The sequence below is a fragment of the Mya arenaria genome, chromosome 12 (genome assembly GCF_026914265.1).
Source record: "Mya arenaria isolate MELC-2E11 chromosome 12, ASM2691426v1".
Lineage (NCBI taxonomy): Eukaryota > Metazoa > Mollusca > Bivalvia > Myida > Myidae > Mya > Mya arenaria.
Window position 1 is genome coordinate 35,948,700 of NC_069133.1, and position 20,529 is coordinate 35,969,228.

At 33.2% G+C, this 20,529-nt stretch overlaps 1 protein-coding gene across 15 annotated transcripts in view; it reads left to right on the top strand.

The window, feature by feature from the left end:
• Positions 1-20,080, top strand: part of LOC128210389 (alpha-adducin-like) — a 66,747-nt gene extending 46,667 nt beyond the window's left edge. For 5 of the 15 annotated variants that reach the window (XM_052914718.1, XM_052914719.1, XM_052914720.1 and 2 more), the window contains exons 11-22: positions 1,757-1,879; positions 2,658-2,750; positions 4,701-4,724; positions 5,817-5,909; positions 6,441-6,555; positions 7,393-7,509; positions 8,533-8,562; positions 10,136-10,252; positions 13,662-13,754; positions 14,173-14,241; positions 15,694-15,815; positions 16,234-20,080. In XM_052914718.1, the coding sequence (XP_052770678.1) occupies positions 1,757-1,879; positions 2,658-2,750; positions 4,701-4,724; positions 5,817-5,909; positions 6,441-6,555; positions 7,393-7,509; positions 8,533-8,562; positions 10,136-10,252; positions 13,662-13,754; positions 14,173-14,241; positions 15,694-15,815; positions 16,234-16,353 (1,116 nt within the window). In that variant the 3' untranslated portion in view covers positions 16,354-20,080. The remainder of the gene's footprint in view (positions 1-1,756; positions 1,880-2,657; positions 2,751-4,700; positions 4,725-5,816; positions 5,910-6,440; positions 6,556-7,392; positions 7,510-8,532; positions 8,563-10,135; positions 10,253-13,661; positions 13,755-14,172; positions 14,242-15,693; positions 15,816-16,233) is intronic. The other 10 variants (XM_052914722.1, XM_052914724.1, XM_052914725.1 and 7 more) reach the window with 10 other exon arrangements.
• The last annotated feature ends 449 nt before the right edge of the window (positions 20,081-20,529 follow it).

Here is a 20,529-nt window from a genome sequence, read left to right on the forward strand (position 1 = left end):
ACCCCATGTTGTATTTCGCTTTTATTCAACCATCATCATCATGTGACTTTATTAAGACATAATTACTTCATGATGTAACAACTTTCAATTTGAACAAAAAAAGTTGAGGTTGTACCATTGCCTGGGTGTGAATCATGTGATCAGCATCGCGGCTATGTGCAAAAAACTTGAAACTTGGCCATTACTTAAAAACTATTCTAGTACACTTGTTGCCAGAGACAAAATGCACATGTAAAGGAAGGCCCTGTATATTTAGCTTAAATAACCTTTGTGTTATGCCATTTGTTGAAGTGAGAAAAAACTAACAATAACAGGTGAGCGTTGGCTTTTGGCCTGCGGTGCCCTTGCCCAGTGTGTCACAGTTTTTCACACTTAATGCTGAGGTTTAACCGCGATGGAGATTAGGATGGTTAATTTTGTACTGTCAGGCTTATGTGATTAGATAGGCTTCCTTAAAACTGATGTAGTCAATACAAAATATAGATATTTATACACTACATGATCTTGTGCAAGCCAAGTCATTTTCAGTAATTTTTCTGTGATTAAAAACATATATAGATACTAATTTCTATAAGGTGGTTATGAAGAAATGACTTATTGTCATAGCCTTGGCCTTAAATTATTAAAAAAAAAAATCAAATGAAACAAGGTACACATGTTGCGAGTGACAATACACGCATGTATAGCAAGGTGCATAACTCAGACTAAAACTATTGCTTAGTTATCCTCTGATCAGATGAGCATTGTCGTTTGCTCCACGACAGTCTTGTTTGTGCTCTCAGGGCTCAATAATGTGGTAAAGTTATTCCAGGTACAGAGAAATTATTCATCTCAAAAACTAGTAAAAAATGTTTCAATTACTTGTGTTAAATTTGCAGATGATGGGTGCGAAGGTAACTATTGAATCACAGTTGGTTAGGCTAATATTGGTTGAGTTGGTTTGGATGTTTTAATACACTTGAAATAACCTTTAAAGTTAAAAATGTTTTGTTTAACATATCAGCAAAATACATGCTGGTTCAAAGCACAAATGTTTATTCCTCTGAAATGTTGGATGTTTATCATATTCTCCATGTTCAAAGGAAGTCAAATTCAATGTTTATTTCCAATGTTGATGTTATGGGTAATAATGTATACATCACGCTCTATCATGAATGACGCAATGCCATTGGTCCAGGACTGGTCACACAGTGACCCCATATTTTTCCTATAACAGGGTCAATGTAAACAGGTTGTTGACATGATATATGCTTAAAGGGTGTAGTAGGTGACCAGATATATTGGCCAAAAGTAGAGAACTGAAGGAATTCTGAATGACTTTACGTTTATAAACAGAATATTACGTTGAGAAGTTTGTGTTTTGTTATACATGTAGATGCTAGTAGTAGTGATGTTCATTTTTTATTCCTATTTCAATGATTTAAAACAAACCATGTGAAAATGGACCGACATGGTGTCAAATCAATTTTATGTGGATACATTAAAGCCACATTGTTCAAATTATGATTAAATAAGTGCTGTTCAGATATATATATTTGAAGTAGAATGAATGATTACATGGTTTCGTAAATAACAACATTTTGTTAAAAAAAACTGAAAGCTTGTTGAAAAATGCTATGATTCTTAGAATTTAGTTTTACCTCAATACCATCATAACCGAAGCACTTATGTGCAAAAAAGTGAAAAGCTTTTAGGAGTAGTGTGTAACCTTTTCAATCCTCTAAGAGTGGTGTGTAACCGTATCATATTTTTGTAGTGGGTGAAGGACGAAGTGGAGGATGGTTCGCCCAAAAGAAGCACAGCCATAAAGGTAGATCACCCAAACCAGTTTGCCCCCCAGGGATCCGACCCCAGGGAGTTCAAACAGAAACAGAAAATGGTGAGTGAAAATATATTGGGGGCGATGATTGGACTCTGAATCTAGGGGTCACTAACATTAAAGTTAAAGACTCAGACTCAGAAAAGCAAAAAAAATTGATCTGTTGTTAAAATGTTATTACAGGAGCAAAGATTTTAAAATTGAGGTATCTGTCTAAAAAATAGAGTTTTACAACCAGGCTCACATCTTTAGTAAAAATTTTCACATTGTAGATATTTTGAAATATTTAAGAATTCATTTTTCTGAGTCTGAAACTCATACCCAAGACCTTAGTGAATATGGCCCCTGGTCTCAATACAGTGAAAATATGTATGTATTTATTTGAAGAGAGTGAGAATCTCACCCCTGGTCTCAATACAGTGAAAATATGTATGTAATTTTTAGTTGGAGAACCGTATTCATATCTTGTATATATATATATATATTTGAAGAGAGTGAGAAATTATTTATAATTTTTGGTTGTTTCAAAATCTAATTTTTATTTGTATTTTATGCAAAAATTATTTTATATATCAATTAGGATGTATAACTTTTTGCCCAATGTTTGACTTTGTTAACGGTTAATTCTTGTTATCACCCAAGTAATGTGAATACATTCTTAACCACATATATAATATAGCTGATTTCAAAATGTATCGGTGGTGATACTTCATAACTAACTCTTCAGTGCTCAGGCCACTTGTTAATCATTGCAGCATAAGATAAATCTTATCTTTATTATTTAAGATGTAAAACATTTTTGTGAGCATAAATTGATTACAATTTGATCTATTTTTAGATTCGCAAAGACTATTATGAAGAGAGGGTTTCAGCAGGTCCATCGTCTAAATACCTGGAAGGACTCAGTTGGGAGGAGGCTGAAAAACTCAAGGTACATAACTCTTGATGCATTGAAAATTCTTGTCTTGTCAGAATTGCAATATTGCTAACCAGGTCAAGTGCTAGAGATTGATAGACATTTTTTTTTAATTTTCTTTGTTCCTGAAACTAGAAGATTTAGTTTCTATGGTTTGAATTTATTTCCAACAAAATTACTGAATATGAGCATTAGGAGTATTTACAGTATCGGATATACAAATATGCAAATTATATTGTTTGAAAGGGTGTGCAGAAAAAGAAACAGAAAAAAATACTGATTTTTTTTTATTAAAAATGGCTTTGCCTTCCAAGATTGCATAATATGTCCTTTATGATCAATTTCAATGAAAATGAGAGCAAATACACAAACTCTAATAAAATAAATTATGATGTACTATCTGCCATTAATTTGAGATCAGCACGCAAACACCTTTCAAATAATACCAAAATTGTATGGGGTAACCAGACATTGAAATTTTACATTGAGGTTAATGGAGGTATCCTAGAATTAAGCTTATTTGTTGGAATGGTTTCTTATTTACTTACAGAGCAATGCCTGGAATCAATGTTACTATTCTGTACAATGATATTGAATGTGTTTACCATTGTTTTCGATTTTGTGTTATATGTTGTTTTTATTTAATATATTGTGTGAAAGGATGCCTAGATAAGATATAACATTGTTGCGATATAGAATTTAGAAAAATATGAATTTACCTGATTGTTTTATGAATGTTTTAGCAGAATGGATATTTGGTAAAAACAGAAATAGAATCCTTTCACAGTTACTAAACGTAGCTTCAAACATTAAGCACCTGTTTTCCATTGCCATGTTGTGATTTTAGCGCGCATGGCCTCTTATTACTGTTCCCCCTCGTTCATGCAGACATTTTCCAATTGACCCTTTGTCCATTTATTGATAAGCATTTTTATAAGAAAAAACGACTTAAATTAATATGTTTTTCTTTTTGTATTCAAGAAATTTGAGGTTTGTAAACTCTGGCACTTAATTGGCTAGTATTACCATTTAGCAATTATAAATAGGTAAAAAGCTTCGCAAGAGCACTAGTTTTAACAAAAACATATATAAAGGATAATTGTCTGTTTCCGAGTTATATCGCAATATTTTTTACCGAGTGAGTACCAGCTATATTTAAGGTGTGGCATAGCCATGAGTGAATGTTTTCTTTTGGTGTTCAAGAGGTGAAATATATTGTGATTTGACACTTAAACAAATAATTTTTCAGTTTATTATATGCCTTTAGAGGATAAATTGTGTTTCTGAGGTTTATGCTCGATGAGGTTTGATTTGGAAGTGCATAGAAGGCTGTGAACATTGAAAAATATTGAATTGTTATTTCACTTCTTGAAACAGTGAAATATCATTTTTATTTCACTGATGAATCTTTATAAATCTCTGAACAGCATATAATAAAATATTTTATCAAATTGGGAATTCTCTGATGCTTCAGTCAATACACATGTTCACCACATATTAATACTGCCAATGGTACTTTGAAGCAAATTGTAATCAAGAAAAGGCTTGTGGTTTTCTTTTGGCATGAATAGAATTTAGATGAAATAGGAACTTAGTATGTAACACTTATTGATTCATTTGTTGAGGTAGGTTTCAAAAGTTGAAGCTATCTTAGTTGATGTGTTTGTTTGAAGAGGAAAGAAAACAGAATAAGCATTTTCACTTCTTTAAGACCATTAAAACAAGTCTGCAGTCACATTACATTGGGATTCCAATGTAGAAGTTCTATTTGTAAATATCCCATATTGTACAACACAACATCATGAGCTTCATTTTCGAGTTTTTATCTCAAGGTTCATTTCAAAAGTTTTTTAACTCGAGCTTCATTGCCAATGTAGCCTTTTTGTTTTGCCTGTGTTTTTGTGGGCACACGTAGCGAGATATTGTCCTGTACTGTAGCTGTGTTATTTTTGTGCCACTTTTCAGCAAATGGAACAGAGCGGTGGTCATGTAAGTTGCCCATTCATTTATCATCTTACCATTCCATTGTATAAATGAACTCTTACTGAAGCCCTCTGTTATTGGCAACCGCCTTGCACCTACGATGATTTCAATATTGGACTGTAAAATTTTAATGATTTTTTTTTGAAGAACTGTTACAACATTTTTAATCTGCTTGAAGATGAAGAATTTTGTAACAGTTCTCTTAAAAACAAAAGAAAAAAATGTGTCATGTCTGGTATATCATAATAAACTGCAATAATTGATAAAATTATGTACACAATTTTCATGAAATATAAACAATATTTGATGATAAATTGCTGATTTGTAATAAGTTAACCAACATTCTATTCTATTTAAAAAAAAAATGGGATAATTTATGTGATATTTTATGTAAAAATTTATGTGATATTTGACACAGTGGCTTCAGTAAGGGTTTCCATGTTTACCATCTCATCCAACTGTCCAGAACACTTTTCCGTAATGTGCATTCAATGCGTATAATCATTGCTTATGCTCGCTAACAAAATTTGTTATGACTTTCTATCAAACTATGATGTGATGAAGTAAGTATTCTCTCATAAACATTTGTATTCCAATTGTATGGTATTGATATAAGTAAACTGAAAGAAAAGGGTAGACATTCTGTGAAAATAATGCAAAAAACATAAAAAAAATTTAAAGAAATCATAGTTATTATTATGTTTAATGCAAGATATTAATGAATTAAGATTTGATATTTTACTTGATAAAGTTAAAATCATTGAACTTTTTCCATCTACTGTAAAAAACATAAAGTAATATGCTGATAATTGCATACAACATTATATTGATGAAAATAGTATGCAGCTGATGTATTTTGAAGGTATATGGACATAGTTAAGCCGTTATTTGCTTATATCCATTCAATAAATTAAAAAAATCTTGCCCAGAGTTTTCAATTTTATTGTTTGATCTCTACACAAATTTTAAAGTTCTTTTACTATGAAGAAAAACTTTTTTTCCCAATGAAGTTAAGTCGTGAGTATACATGTACCATTTAAATATTATATTTTTATAATTGGCCCCTCTTTTCAGTGAATTGTGATCTATGTGTTGCAGGATGGTTCCCTTAGTGCCACAGGAGACAGTGTGATTGTTATCGGAGCAGCCTCCAAGGGCATCATCCAGAGAGACCAGCAGCACAATGTACAGGTAGGTGTGGGGGTATTTCCCCAAGTTTGTGACAGTTTGTAGCTTGTTTGTTGTTTTCTTGCCTTGATGACACAAGCAACTTTAACCATCATTTGCTATACCTGAAAAAATAATTTAAGCTTCATAAAATTATATGAAACTTCTACATATTACCAATGTAAAAATGCACATTTGTATCAAGACTGATAACTGTGGCATTAAAAAAGTTGAGTAATGCCCCTTTATTTGTCTGAAAACAAAAACAACAAACAAAAACAACAAACAAAAACAATGACAGATGAGGGTTGGCATTGGGGTGCTCTTGTTTAACCTTCAGGCCTATTCTGAAAATGTTCTGAAATGATAAGAAGCTTGAAACATTCATTTGTACTTTGATTTGTTGTTTTGTTTTTGAAAAATGGCTATAAAATAAACATGTCATTAAACCATGAAAACCCAGATAAATGGTTGTGATTGAATTCTTGCATAGAATGTTTTGTTGTGGATAATAAATTCTTGAAATATCATGCATACAATTACTTTTATCTATAGGTGTACAAGTCCCAGTACGCTGCAAACCCATTTGAGCAGATGTCAGAGGAGGAGATAGAACGCTACAAGTGGGAGGTGGAACATAGGGGACAGGGTGAACTCCCGCCTGTACAGGGTAACAGTTGTATTATTATATTCTTTATTGATATTTATATAAATTGTAACTATCTTTCTTCTTGATGGATTAGTTTATGGGACACAAAGGGTATATGATAGGAGATAGAACCTTACGATTGGAAGGTTGAATATTAGGGGTAGGGCAAACTCCCGCCTGTGTAGGGTAACAGTTCTATTATTATATGAGATCAAGATTTATTTACAAATATGTCTCACTTATTTGAAGAATGGTACGAACACAGAGTACATGTTATGAAATAGGACTCTATGATTGGCAGGTTGAACATTGGGGGCAGGGTGAACTCCCCCCTGTACAGGGTAATAGTTGTATTATTATATTTGATTGATTTATATACAGTCAAACCCCATTGGCTCGAACTCCTAGCGACCGGCAAAAATACCTTGAGCCTTGGAAAAATTCGAACCAAGCGGGAATTCTTACCTTCAGTATAATAAAATGAGTCCTTAACATCCAGTTCAAGCCAACGAGGAATTCGAGCCAAACAAGTTTGAGCCAACAGAGTTTAACTGTACATATATCTCTCTTCTATTGGAAGAATGGTGTATGGGACACAAAGGGTATATATGTTAGGAGATTAAACCTTCTGATTGGGAGGTGGATCATTTGGAACCAATGCAAACTCCCACTTCAGGCTTATTTTGTTTCGTGATAATGATAATGTCATTAAATTAACTTTAAGTGATGATTCGTTACATTTGTTATGCAACACAGGAACCAAATATCTCTCTATGGGACTTAGTGAAAATATGAAAAACATCAGTGAAAATACCTCATTTCAGTAAAAACAAATAAGAATGTTCTATTTTCCTACAGAGGAGAATCTAGAGCCAGGCCCTGATGGTAAACTGATCTCCACAGAAGAGAGGCTTCAACAGGTCCAGCAACTAAGGGCAGATGACTCCCAGCCTGCAGTGGATGTCAGTGAGGACGGTGAGTAGTAATCTTCCTTGTTACTATATATAAAATCAGGCCATTGTTAGTATATTTAGAACTATGAAAGAGGACTCTGAGCCCATGCCCTCTTGGGAGGTAAGTTAGTGACTTCCCATGTTACTAAATATAGAATTTTGTCGCACTTTGAATGGGCAATTTGCAAGAGATTGAACCAATCAGATGTGGGTATACAGTGGATGTAAGCTAGATGGTTGGATGACTTTAGAAGCATGATCAATGATATTAAAAGTTGCTTCAAGTCATGTTGACCCTGGACTGAACTTAAAGCATGTCCCCAGCACTTGACTAAGTTAAGCAATAAGATATAGATGGAAGTCCAAAAGGTTTGGTTTAACCATAAGATGTAATCCCCAATATTGTCAGTAGATTATACTGTCAAGCATGCACTGATGAGGGTCTTGTGAACAGTTTTTGCACATGTGATGTTGTAAGATGGACTTTTTATGGTTAAGCTCGAACTTGATTGAAGGTCATTATAATTATCCTGCACATTGATGTTGTAAAAGTTGATATGCAGGCTGCATTGTACTAATTTTTTCATTTTCATTCATTAAGTTCCATCATAACATTATACTCATTCTGAGAGCTTGTAAGTGTAGTTTTGGTGGACAGACTTGAACACTGCTTATAACACTCAGCTTTATCACAATTCTGCGCCATACTTTAAAAGGATGAATTGTTGCCTTTGGTTCATTTGGAAAAATATTACATTTAGAATGAGATATCATGATAAAAACATAAACAGAATATAACAAAGATGTATGGGTAAAATATTGCTTCGTAGCGTAAAAAATGTGTTCACCCATTTGTGTCCTTTTTATAAAGTCTAAAAATTCATTTTCTATTTTTAAAGAAAAGAAATCGGTAAAACTTTACAGTTATGGAACTAGAAACACATAAAAACAAAGGCAACAGATCAGACATCTATCAATCTGCATATTTCCATGTGTCTTTGCCTTCGATGTTGTGTTAACAAGAACTGCATACTGTGACTTTCAGGCCGTGGGGATGGATATAGAGTTAACGCAAGTGAGTCTCATTTTCATCTGCACGTTTTAACATATCTCATACATGTACATTGTATCACACATAAACACACATGTATCTGGTTTACGTTTTATTGTTCGCTCGTCTTTTTTTCGAAGAAACATAAGTCGAGATATTGTCATAGCCTTGTCAGCCTCATTGTCAGCGGTGTCGTGCAAAAACTCGACTCAAAAACCATTTATGATATTCATCTGAAACATAGTACTCCTGTTGCGAAAAAGAATTTGCAAGTCCCACAAGTCTGGCTTTAATAAATGTTCAGTTATGCGCTTTGTAGGACTGAATGAAGAAGAAAGAAACACACAGAAAAAACAGACTGGTTGGTGTTTGCTCCTTTGAGCTATCATTTGGTTTTAGTGTGATTAGTTTATCCTGTATTTGTGGAAAAAAAAACATTGTTAACTTTAATAAATTACTACAATGGATAGCTTATGTCATCATTTTTTTCGATCAAAACGAAAAAGAAAAATGCGATATGACATGATAGACTAATCATATATTGTAGAGCGGTGTCAGTGTTTTGTCCTGTTTCTGTGTAGTCCTGTCTATGTGTGTATTTGGGTCATTGAATTGGAATGTTTGAATGAAACCTTTTAGAAACAGATTTAGAACGTAGTCTCGGTATAGTTATACATTTTGGGTGTTGTTAGAATATTTTTTTTTTGTTGTATTTTTTTTCTGAAATGGGCAAATGAAAATAATAACAAAAAAACCCACAAATTATGATACAATTCATTTCATAAACCTTCAAGCTAAAATACTGATAGACAAAAAAATCAATAAAATTATGAAACATGGAATGTACTGGCCATCATCATGGTATCTATAAATGTTGCTATCAGAAACATTTGCATCATAATCATTCATTTTTCATCACCATATCCATTTCTAACAATCAACATATTGATCAAAACAGGGATCAAGCTAGAAAAAAATCAATTTTGGGCAGTAAGGCGACAATAAATTAATTGCTAGATTTGCAGCCACGTCCGCCCCCTCTTTTTCCCTTCACCTCTTAATTTTTTTTTACTCAAATAAAAATATTTTACTGGACTCTCTATTTGCTTGTAAATGGGTCTTGTACTGTCGGGGAATGGCGTTTATTCATACTCATATCGATCTTAACATTCACCTGAAAAAAGAGAACTGTAACGCCATCATGGTGTTCTTGGTGAACCTAGAAACACATGTATATGGTCTCTTATGCAATAAGAAAGGGCATGAACCCATATGCAACAGTCATCTAAGAAATATAGAAGATAACACGTCATACCGCTCCCCCATTTAAAAAAAAAAAATGGACGTAAATCTCACAATTAATTTATAATGGCCTATAATCTGGAATCTACTTTTTTATCCAATGAAAATAATTTCTTTTGGGTAAAAAGTATTCCTGAAAATGTTCATGATCTGGCTTGATCCTTTAAATAAGTATGATTAATAATTATGCTGCAAAAGAATCAATATAATATTAGTTTTAGTCACATAAATACATATATAATCACATCTGTATTCAAAAGCATGGAGTTAATAATGGTTATGTTGCATGAAATAGCCCCCGTTGAACCGATAGTGATAACCGAAACCCAAACCCCAGTTGCATCTAGCCGAGAGGCAACTGGCAGCATCTCCTCTTCGTCATCGGTGCCTGCGAGTCCGGGCGGAGCAGCTGGTAGGTAGCCTGCGTAAGACAACCATGTAACCCAGAGAGAATCTTTCATACACTTCACACGTTATACACTTAACTATTCTAATATATGTAAATGTTTTATTCAATGGCATAGCACTGCTTCAAACCCTTTTTTGCCATTACACAAAAAGTAGACTGCAATATTCGGTGTAAATATTATGAATATTACAATTCTTGTAGGGACTCGCTCACAGACTTAATGTTGGCAACATATGTTTTTTTTAAACGTTGAAATTGATTTTTTATTACATATTTTAATGAACAAACAGCAAGTGGCTGATAGAACAGATATATGTAAATACCAAACCTAAAATATTTCAATTTCATTAGGGTTACAAATGTGTGATTATAGCTCAAATGTGAACTTTATAAGATGTTACATCATTTAAACAGCGGTTTTATTCACATTTTACATGATTTATAATTTTTCAATATCTGGCTTTAAAACGTGAACGAGTTCCATAAAGCAAGCACGGCTTTGTACATGGCTTAGACTGTTCATGTCTTAGACACTGAGACTTCCCTCTTGGATGGATTTATATGATGCTAATCTTAAAATAAAGGTGTTACTTATTGCTGCCACCCTGTTTGCTGCATGACTTTGCATCTTGGTGCCATGATTTGAGTATGCTTTCAAATTATATTGCAGTTATCAAATATACATTTGTACTATAGAGAATGGTTTTAGTTTATTTAGGTGCAAAAATTAGGGAAAGCTTTTTTCCAATGTTCAGAGATAAACATTTGAACCCTTAGTTGGAGTGTACCTTTTGAGGGTTTTGTGCAAGAGTGATGTATCTCCTTTTCTTTTTTATGGACTAACAATCATCTTGCATCAACCCCTTATTTTTGCTTGCTATTTGCTTTATTGATTGTTTTATCTTTGAGTGACATCTTACTCAAAATGAATGCTTACCCTGACCCCTTTAATAGCATCATTTGTTTGCCATTTCCCCTAGTGTTGAGGAGAGTTAAGCGCAACTCTGCAGGTGCTCGGCCAAACAGACTTTCAAGGGAGACAAATGTGGATGATATTCTTGGAAGAGTAGAAATTAGAAAGTCAAGGGAGACTAATCTTGATGACATTATTGCTGAACAAAAATTAAGTGGGAGTGTTAGTATCGATGATTTAGTGCCCAGTCACCGAGCGTCTCAAGTTTCATTTGCCGATATGGTGGACTATATGCCCAGGACAGCTAGCTCTAGCTTTTCTTCTGGTTTGTAGTTGCCTCCCTTTGTGTGCTAGTGATCATCTGACTGTGTGGTGGATTTTCATTGGCTAATACTCTAGTTGTGACATTTTCTTAGCCAGCACTGTGTCTTTTCTGGTGTACTGCAGTAACATTTAACCAGCGAGTGATGTTGTTTTCCCTTTGCAGCAGTCTTCTTTTTTCAGAATAAAATCTTCAGGTAGTGATTAAAATGCTAGTTAATCTATTTCAGTACTAAATCTAATACAAATTAAGCCCAGCTCATGTTTTGCAGAGTGAAAGGAGACATAAAAGGCTGAAATTTTTGCATCGGAATAGCTAGAAAAAAGAAGATTTAAATTAGAAGTTAATTGCAGCCCTTATAATTATAAGAACACTCTGAGAACTGCACTGTGTCTTCTAATGTGAAATTGTCATTGAAATGACACTTATTTTACTGATGCACTTTAAACCTGCACTCTCACAGATTTACCGTTTTGACAACATTTTTATTTTTTGTCTTGAGCCAATTTTTGCATAGATAACTGCAAACCAGAGATAAGAATGCTGACAAAAGATCAGACTGCAGATTTTCATATTTCCGTTTGAAAATTAATGTCTTATGGCTAAAACTGTTACTAACAGTTTAAGAAAAATGCATAAAACATCATTTTAATCTCAAATATGAAAATCTGTGATTTGATTTTTTGTCAGCAGTCTTATATCACTGGTCTCCATGCATTTTCACATAAATTCCAAGACAAAAACTTGTCAACATGTTCAGTCTGTGAGAGTGCAGCTGCTCTAAGTTCAACTTAAAACTGACTATTTTCTCTATCTTTGCTGAATTTGCATAACACTTTAGTTGTAGTTTGCCTTAGAGTTTATGAATATGCACGTGGTAATTATATGTGGCACATATTTATTAATTAATCAGATGAAATTCAGTGCATTGTCGTAATAAATAGAAAACAAATAGTCTGGAATGTTTACATTTCATAAACAGATGAAAAATATAGTTAGAAATTTGTGACACATTTCAGTTTAGGATCCAACACGAGTTTCCATTTACTACATACATTTATGGAACAAATTGCCTGAAAGCGAGCCTTTGGTGAGCTATTAAACTTTAATAATGATCCAGCAAGGTTCATAAAGGTTTTGCATTAAATGGCAACAAATGTAAGATTCTTTTTATCACATGACAAATTTGTTGCCAAAAAATTTATTCATTTTTCGGTAAAAATTTTGATGCTAATCTACAAGGGGGAAATGATGTCAATGTGAAGTTATTTTTATAGTATAATGTAAGAAAATATTTAATGGTTGTTATAATAACAATAATAATAAAAATAATAATAATAATGGAAAAAAAGAGAATGTCATGCGATAAAAAAAAGTTAGTTTATTATTGACCGCTGTAAAAGAATTTGCATATTGATATTAAAAAGTTTGATGTTTAATATTCACAATGGTTATAAACTTATTGTTTTGTATTTCTGTGAATTTTGACCTTTGATATTTTCTAGTCTCTGACATAATTATGAAAACAACTGTAAAGAGTGTTTGTTGCATACAGTTATTATAAGAATGTTATTTGCTATAAATTTATTTAATTCATATTCAGTGATTATGTCATAGACAAGTATCCAGTGGCAGTTAATTTTACATGCCAAACACAGCTATTGGGAGGGTTTAAACCTCATGTACAGTTGAAATGTTTGATTTTTGCTCCGATGTTGGCATAAAAAATGGTAGGAAATGATGAAACCTTGACATGAATGACTTTGGAAACACTTTTAAAAGGGGTTTAGGCCCCGTTTTCTTGCTTTGAGCATAAATCCTAATATTCTTTAAAGACATGCAGTCAAACCCGGTTAGCTTGAACTGGCAGGAATTAGCAAAAACATTTTGAGCCTCAGGGAATTCGAGCCAAGCGGGAATGCTTACAGATAGTATAAGGAGATCGGTACTTTACATCCAGTTCGAGTCATTGATGAAATTGAGCATAGCGAGTTTGAGCCATTACTGGGTTCGGCTGTATTACTAAAATAGAATATTAGTATTCTGAGTATTATTGGGTTGATGGTATTCTTTGCCCTGGGATGGCGTTTAATTTGGCATGTAAGATAGAACTGGCACAAACTCTTTACGCATGTTGTTCAGTGTTGTGCATGTTTGCGTATGTTTTGCATGAGCAGATCGACCCCCAAATTCCCCTGTGACCCCAACGACCCCTACGTCAAACTTCCAGCGATCAGAATCAGCTAGGTACCCCCCAAAAAGCCCTGAACGTAAGTCTTGAGGTGTAATATGATGTCTTAGAGATTAGGAACAGCTTATTAAAACTATCAACTTCTGAGATGAAAATCAACGAATAGTTACCTAAGCTAGGATTTGAAAAGTAGTACCATAGCTAACACAGGCCTTGTTAACATAGTTCAACAAATATTTGAAGAAAAAATAAAAATGCATTCAAACAGACTGAAGATGTTTTTATTATGCTTTCATGGTCTAACAAACAGCATTTTTTTTTTTTTTTTTTTATTTACATTTTTTTCTCTTTCTTTCCGACGGTTGAAGTAAAAAATACGTAGTGTAGTGTGATGCCTTTATTTGCCTGTATTGTCTCACGTTTTTATTTGCTCTAATGCTTATGAGTAGAATGTTGTGTGATTGTTGTGTACTTTCTTTTTTATTCCTCACCTTTAGTTATTGATGAGCTGAAAGCGAAGAATTTTGATCGCTCTAAATCCGAACGTAAGGGAAAAAGCAAGAAAGGTAATCATGGTTCTTCAAGACTTTGGTAGTGGCTTCTTTCGAAGCTTTAAGTCATCCACAGTTGAATCATGTATTTACTGGTATTGTTGAATATGTCTTAATGATTTTTAGCTTGTCTGGTTTTTCGAAGAAAAGATCAGACGAAGTATGGTCATAGCCGTGGGGTCAATGTTGGTGTCATCGCTGTAGTGCAAAAACTTGTACCTTGGCCATAACTTAAAAAATATTCAAGAAAAACTTGGTACACCTGTTGCCCGAGACAATACATTAATGTTTAGCAAGGGATATAACTCTGACTTCAATAATTGTAGAGTCATGCCCCTTTTTGAAACAACAACACAATAGACGAGTGTTCGCTCTATGGCGCTCTTGTTTAAACATAGAATACCATTCAAGCCAGCGCTAGAGTAGTGGATACACAATGTTGTGTAAGCAGTAAGATAATAGTTTCAACCCTTGATAACGGCCAAACAGCCCCTAAATCAAGATTTAAGATTTTGTTTATTTCTAGTCATTTCCCTTTTGGAAGAAAGCCTTAAGATAAGTGCTGTTTTGAGTCGGCAAGACTTTTACCATACAAACTTAAAAGCGTAGTTGCATTCTTTGAGATAATAATTAAGTTTAAGATAATTGAGTTTTTGAAATGCATGGTCCTCAAACATATTGGTTGGAGCATCGTCAAATATGCATCGTGTTACCTACTTAGAAAGCATGATTTGCATGAACATTTATACCAGGTACACAGACTCTTACAACCTTTCAGGGTAATGTGATAATTAAAGTTCTCAAAAAACCAACGAAGAGATTAATGATTATCCCAACAATAAGTAAATTGAAACAAATTTTGTTTGTTTTGTTTTATTTTCAAGAATTTTGTATTTACAGCCTTTAAAGAGAATGATGCTGCATGAACCATTAGAAGTTGATAGAAATGTCCCTTTTAGGCTACAACTGCATTGTTTAGAGATGAATGAAAATGCCCCATTTTGTAAAGAATATTGGTTTAGAATTGAATGGAAACACACAAGAATTAAATGGTAATGCCAAATTTTGGTCAGAATTGAATGGAAATGCACCATTATGGTTGGATTTGAATTGAAATACCCCATTTTGGTCAGAATTGAATCAAAATGCCCCATCTTGGTCAGAATTAAACAGAAATTCTCCATTTTTGGTCAGAATTGAATGGAAATACCCGGTTTGTTAAGAAATGAATGAAATTACTCCATTTTGTTGCATTATCAACACGAGTCATGCATGCAAATGATGGTATATATAATAGAACATGTCACTTGATCAAGAGAATTTAAGATGCGGTCAGATATCTTTGGGCATTGACAGCACTTAGCTCCATCCATTGCCACCCAAAATATTTCCTATGGCCGCAATCTTCTCCTTACTACCTACAAACCCACGTTTATCCCACTCTATCACAACTATATATCATTACAGAGAAAGCTGTTAACGGTGACGACGAGCAGATGAGATCCCCAGCCAAGTCTGACACCCTTCGGTCCACGGACAGTGCCAGTGGTGGTGAAACTCTGGAGGAATCCGGGCGTAGCAGCAAGGAGGTTTGTAGCTCTTTTGTAGAAAAAATATGATATTGGTTATGTTGGTTAAGACTTGTATGGTTTGGTCCACCAACAGTGCTAGCGTTCAAGTGTAAAAGTAAGGAGGTTTTTCCCTTTTGTGGTTTGTAAGTGAACAACAATGTTTTAATGCTTTCTTTGGCCAAATCTGAATGACATCATCAGCAATGGGAAGACACTTGAGGAAATGAGACAAAGCATGAATTATTATTGAATATCTAAAGCTGATGAATTGAAATAAAATGGAGGACATAGACAGTATTATGTTCATTAATAAACTTTGATAAAACAAATGACAAAAACAGGTAAAATGGTTTCTAAGATGATGTAGAAAAACTAATGTTTAGATGCTTGTTATATTACTTCTTTATTTTAATTTTTATTATTTCCTCAATTTCAGGGGTCCCCGACAAAGGAACACCCATCCCCCACAAAGGAGAAGAAAAAGAAGAAGAAATTTAGAATGCCATCTTTCTCTAAAACTAAGAAAAATAAGGAAAGCAAAGAAAGTTCAATTTGAAACTGACTTACTTTTAGATTCAGCATAATGCAGACTTAAACATTAAAGTGATAGTTTATGTTTTACTTTTTATATTTTGTTACCTTGCATTTGATTGGATGGTTGCAAATGTCAAGGTGCGAAGCTATAGATACTGAACTGTCATTGGTCAATTCGAAATTCAAAAATTTGAAAAAAAAAGTAAATGTGCCATTACAGTTCGAAGGTGCAAATTAAATGTAAAAAGTCAACAATTTATTGGTCATTTGAATTACATCGTTAGAAAACTGTAGATATGTGACCAAGTCCATCTTTATATCAAGATGTTGTTACTGTACGTGTTCAAAACGGATACAATGTACCCAAGTTTATAGCAACGTTAACCGTGCTTTGAATGTAGCCAGTGGCATACTGGAGTTTGACATTTAATTTTTATTATAATTATCAGGATACTGGACCTGTGCATGCAATAGCTGCCTGTTAGGTTTTTATCTGTTTTTAATCCTGCTTGCCTAGTTGACATTCAGAGGTCATTCAATGGACAGCTATGGTCACATTCCAAGCAATAGCTTTTTGATGAAAAGTAAATGGATTGTTGGTACATTGTTTGTTGTTGAATGTGTCAGTTTTCGAAGTTCAAACAAGTGAATTGTGATTTTGAAAAAAAATATGAAGCATTTAGGGGGGCAATGTGATGGATAATTTGTTGATAAATAATGTTTGTCATGTGTCTTAATTAGTGAGTAAGTAGTGGATGGCTTCTTTAAAGAGAAAGCAATGCCACGGAATTGTTTCATGTTTGTTTTCCTAGTGTAAAAATCAGTGTGTCCTGAAACGGACTTATGAATTTCAAAAAGAAGTTCAATTTTCTTAAGGTGACAAAGTTTAAGGACTGCTTGGATTGGCCAGCTTCATTGAATGACCCCGAATGTCAATTTCATCGGACCATTACGTGTAAATTCATTGTCTTCATTTTCAATGTTTTTTTTGTTTTATTTTCTGCCCATTTGCTGCTCTTCCACTGATGATCATATTCCGCTTATCATGGCTTATATTCAAACACATTATTATAAATTAGTGGTTAGTGTTGTGTATTTGAAATATTTAAATTATTGTATCACTCTATTGCCATGGTTACTGGTATAATTGTTGTTATAGTTACATTTCATATCTCCATTGCAATAATACCATTCAGTGCAGAATAAGCATATTTTTTGGCATATATCAAGCAATGTACGGTATATGTATTTTCGATGGATGAATGTTCATTGGACAAAGAAGAATAAGAGGAATAAAAGAAAATTCAATGAAGGAATTTCTTTTTAGAATTTTGCATTTTACTTGTATATTTTATATCCAGACATATGGCTTCAGTGTTTTATGTAATATTATTGGGCTTAAGAAGGGGGCTTGTATGATGGATGTGATTCCATATAAAAATAGGAGTTAAGTCCGTCTGTCGCGCTTACAGCCCTCGCTATGTGTGTTTGTCCGTTTATTGAGTTTGACACATTTTCGTTGTGTGTTAAAAGGGGTATGTGCAAAAAATAATCGCATCTGCTAGGGAATTTGTTGCATTAAATGAACAATATTTCCTATTTTGTTTAATTTTGTTACAAAAATGGGCTTTGTAAAAATTTATGGTACCAATTTTTCTGAAAAATATTTCTTGGTTCTGGAGATTTCAAATTGTTAAAACATTTTTTTTCTGTGTTTTAAACAAGAATCTTTTGCATTTATTGTTAAAAAAAGCAAATGCCTCCTTCTTTTTGAAAGCAATAATGCCAGAATCTTGGATTACGCCCAAAGGTTACGCCCACAGTCAGAATCTTTGATAATTTTTGTTTTGTATTTTTTCGTTTTTCAAAGATCTGTTTAAATGAGCAATTGTTTTGTTTGGATGCTCTAACGTCTACCTGAGTGTGGAATACATGTATATGATAGAAATTATGTTGAGATCGGAGCTTATTTGCGTTTTAAGCATACTAAGATGGTTTTGGACAGAATGCTTGTTTAAGAGTTTTTGCATAGTCATATTTTGGTTACCATATATGTTAATATCACATCGTATAGGTATTGTTATCTTAGTGTCTTAAAATTCTTTTTGAAAGGAAAATAAATTAATCATTAATTTTAACAAAATTGTGGCTTATCAGTACATGTATAAAATGACATATTTACACACCATTGGTGTAAACTTAAAATTGAAAAAATAATAAAAAAATCTTAATTTTATAAAACTTACATGTATAAACTAATGGATTTAAAAATTACCTGGTTAACTTGGCTTCAGCTTTTAGTGGGATACTTTGATGTTTTATACATTTAAAGTTTCTTTGCCATTATTTGATGTAATTGGAAGACTTAACTTTTTTGAGAGTGCCTCTGACAGTGTAATATAGCTTTTCATTTTATTACGGAATATATTCTCTGTGAATATTTAACACAGATTTTTATTCTGCATTTGTAAAAGTTTATTATTACAAACACAAATACACAATTTACTAAGGTAAATTTATTGTAAAAAAGCGGTAAAAAAAATGTTAGATGCATTTATGAAAGCTTATTATATTACAGAAAACATGTTTCACTGAAGGAAATATATTGTAAAATGCAAGGCATCATCATACTTTTAAAAGATGAAAATGTACAATTATGTCCCGATTTGTATTAATCTTGATTTATTCACTTATATATACACTTAGCCATAATTTGTAAATTATAATTGATAAAGATAACATGCTTTTGAAATATACTGCAGATTATTTATGATTTAAAGCAAAGTTAATATTGTATATTGTCATAATATTGCAATTATAATTATAACAAGTATGTGCATACATCGTATTGGCCCGATTGTTCGGAACTTTGTTTAAGTTAACAACATGATTAACGACATTTTTGTTAACTTTTAAAGGTGATGTGCTCATATTTAACAAGTAAAGCTAAACCGTTTTTGTCTCAACACTTGTTTAGAATCATTCTGTGGATCATAAGTGTATCTGTGAAGCTTCCAGAGCGTTACCAATTTGAAGTTAACAACAACGACGTTAACAACATTGTTAACTTGAAACAAAGTTATGAACAATTGGCACAAAGTGCAAATTATTATCGAGTCTCAATTTTAGTCATATTTGTAAACAATCGTGGCTTCATTGTATGTTCTATATGTATGTAGGTCTTGACCATGTATACCGTCAGTTAAAACTATGTCATGTTCATGTATAAAATTACGTCACATTATATGGTAAGTATATAAATTCTAATCATTATAGGACTTATTCAGAGCATAAGTAATCCTAGAGTTTCACTAGCTCAATAATTGTTATACACAAGTTAGGGGTTTAAAATAAATAAACTTATAGCCTAGCGGGTGAATATTTATTTCCTAAAAGAAAGGGTGTTTGATGTATTCTTTACAAAGATTTTCTGAAAGAAATAGATAAAAATTACTATTACAAAAAATATAATTACAAAAGTTTCTGATCGTTTTTCAATGAAAATAGTGCTAAAATTAATGTTTTCAAGCAGTATTGTTAAAAAATTGCTAAAGTAGTTCAATGTTTTGGTTGCCAGCTAGTCTAGAAATAATAACTGCCATCCACTTCAATACACGTTAAAAACAATGAATGTTGTACATTTTCTGTCTTAGTATACTCCATATTTTTTACGGCCATAAGTGTTTCTAAGCTTATAGTAAGCCTCTGTACATGCAGTGTCCAATAAAAATAAACAAACTCTCAACATACGTCGGTCTTTGTTGTTTATCATTAGCATCAGCATCCATATTCACTACTACACCTTAAGTGGGAGTTTGAGACACAGGCTCAAAGGGCCTTATTCACAAATACACCTTTAGTCTGAGTTGAAAACAAGGGCACAGAATCCCATTTACACTCATACACCTTGAGTCTCAATTTTGAGACGGAGACTTAAGAGCCCATATTCACTAGTACACCTTGAGTCTGATTTTAAGACACGGGCACAAGAGCCCATTTTCACTCATTCACCTTACGACTGAGTTTCAGACGCGGGCTCCGGAGCCCATATTCACTAATACACCTCGAGTCTGAGACGTGGGCTCTGGAGCCCATATTCACTACAACAACTTAAGTGTGAGTTTGAGACACGGGCTCGAAATCCCATTTACACTCATACACCTTGAGTCTCAATTTTGAGACGGGGGCTCAAAGGCCC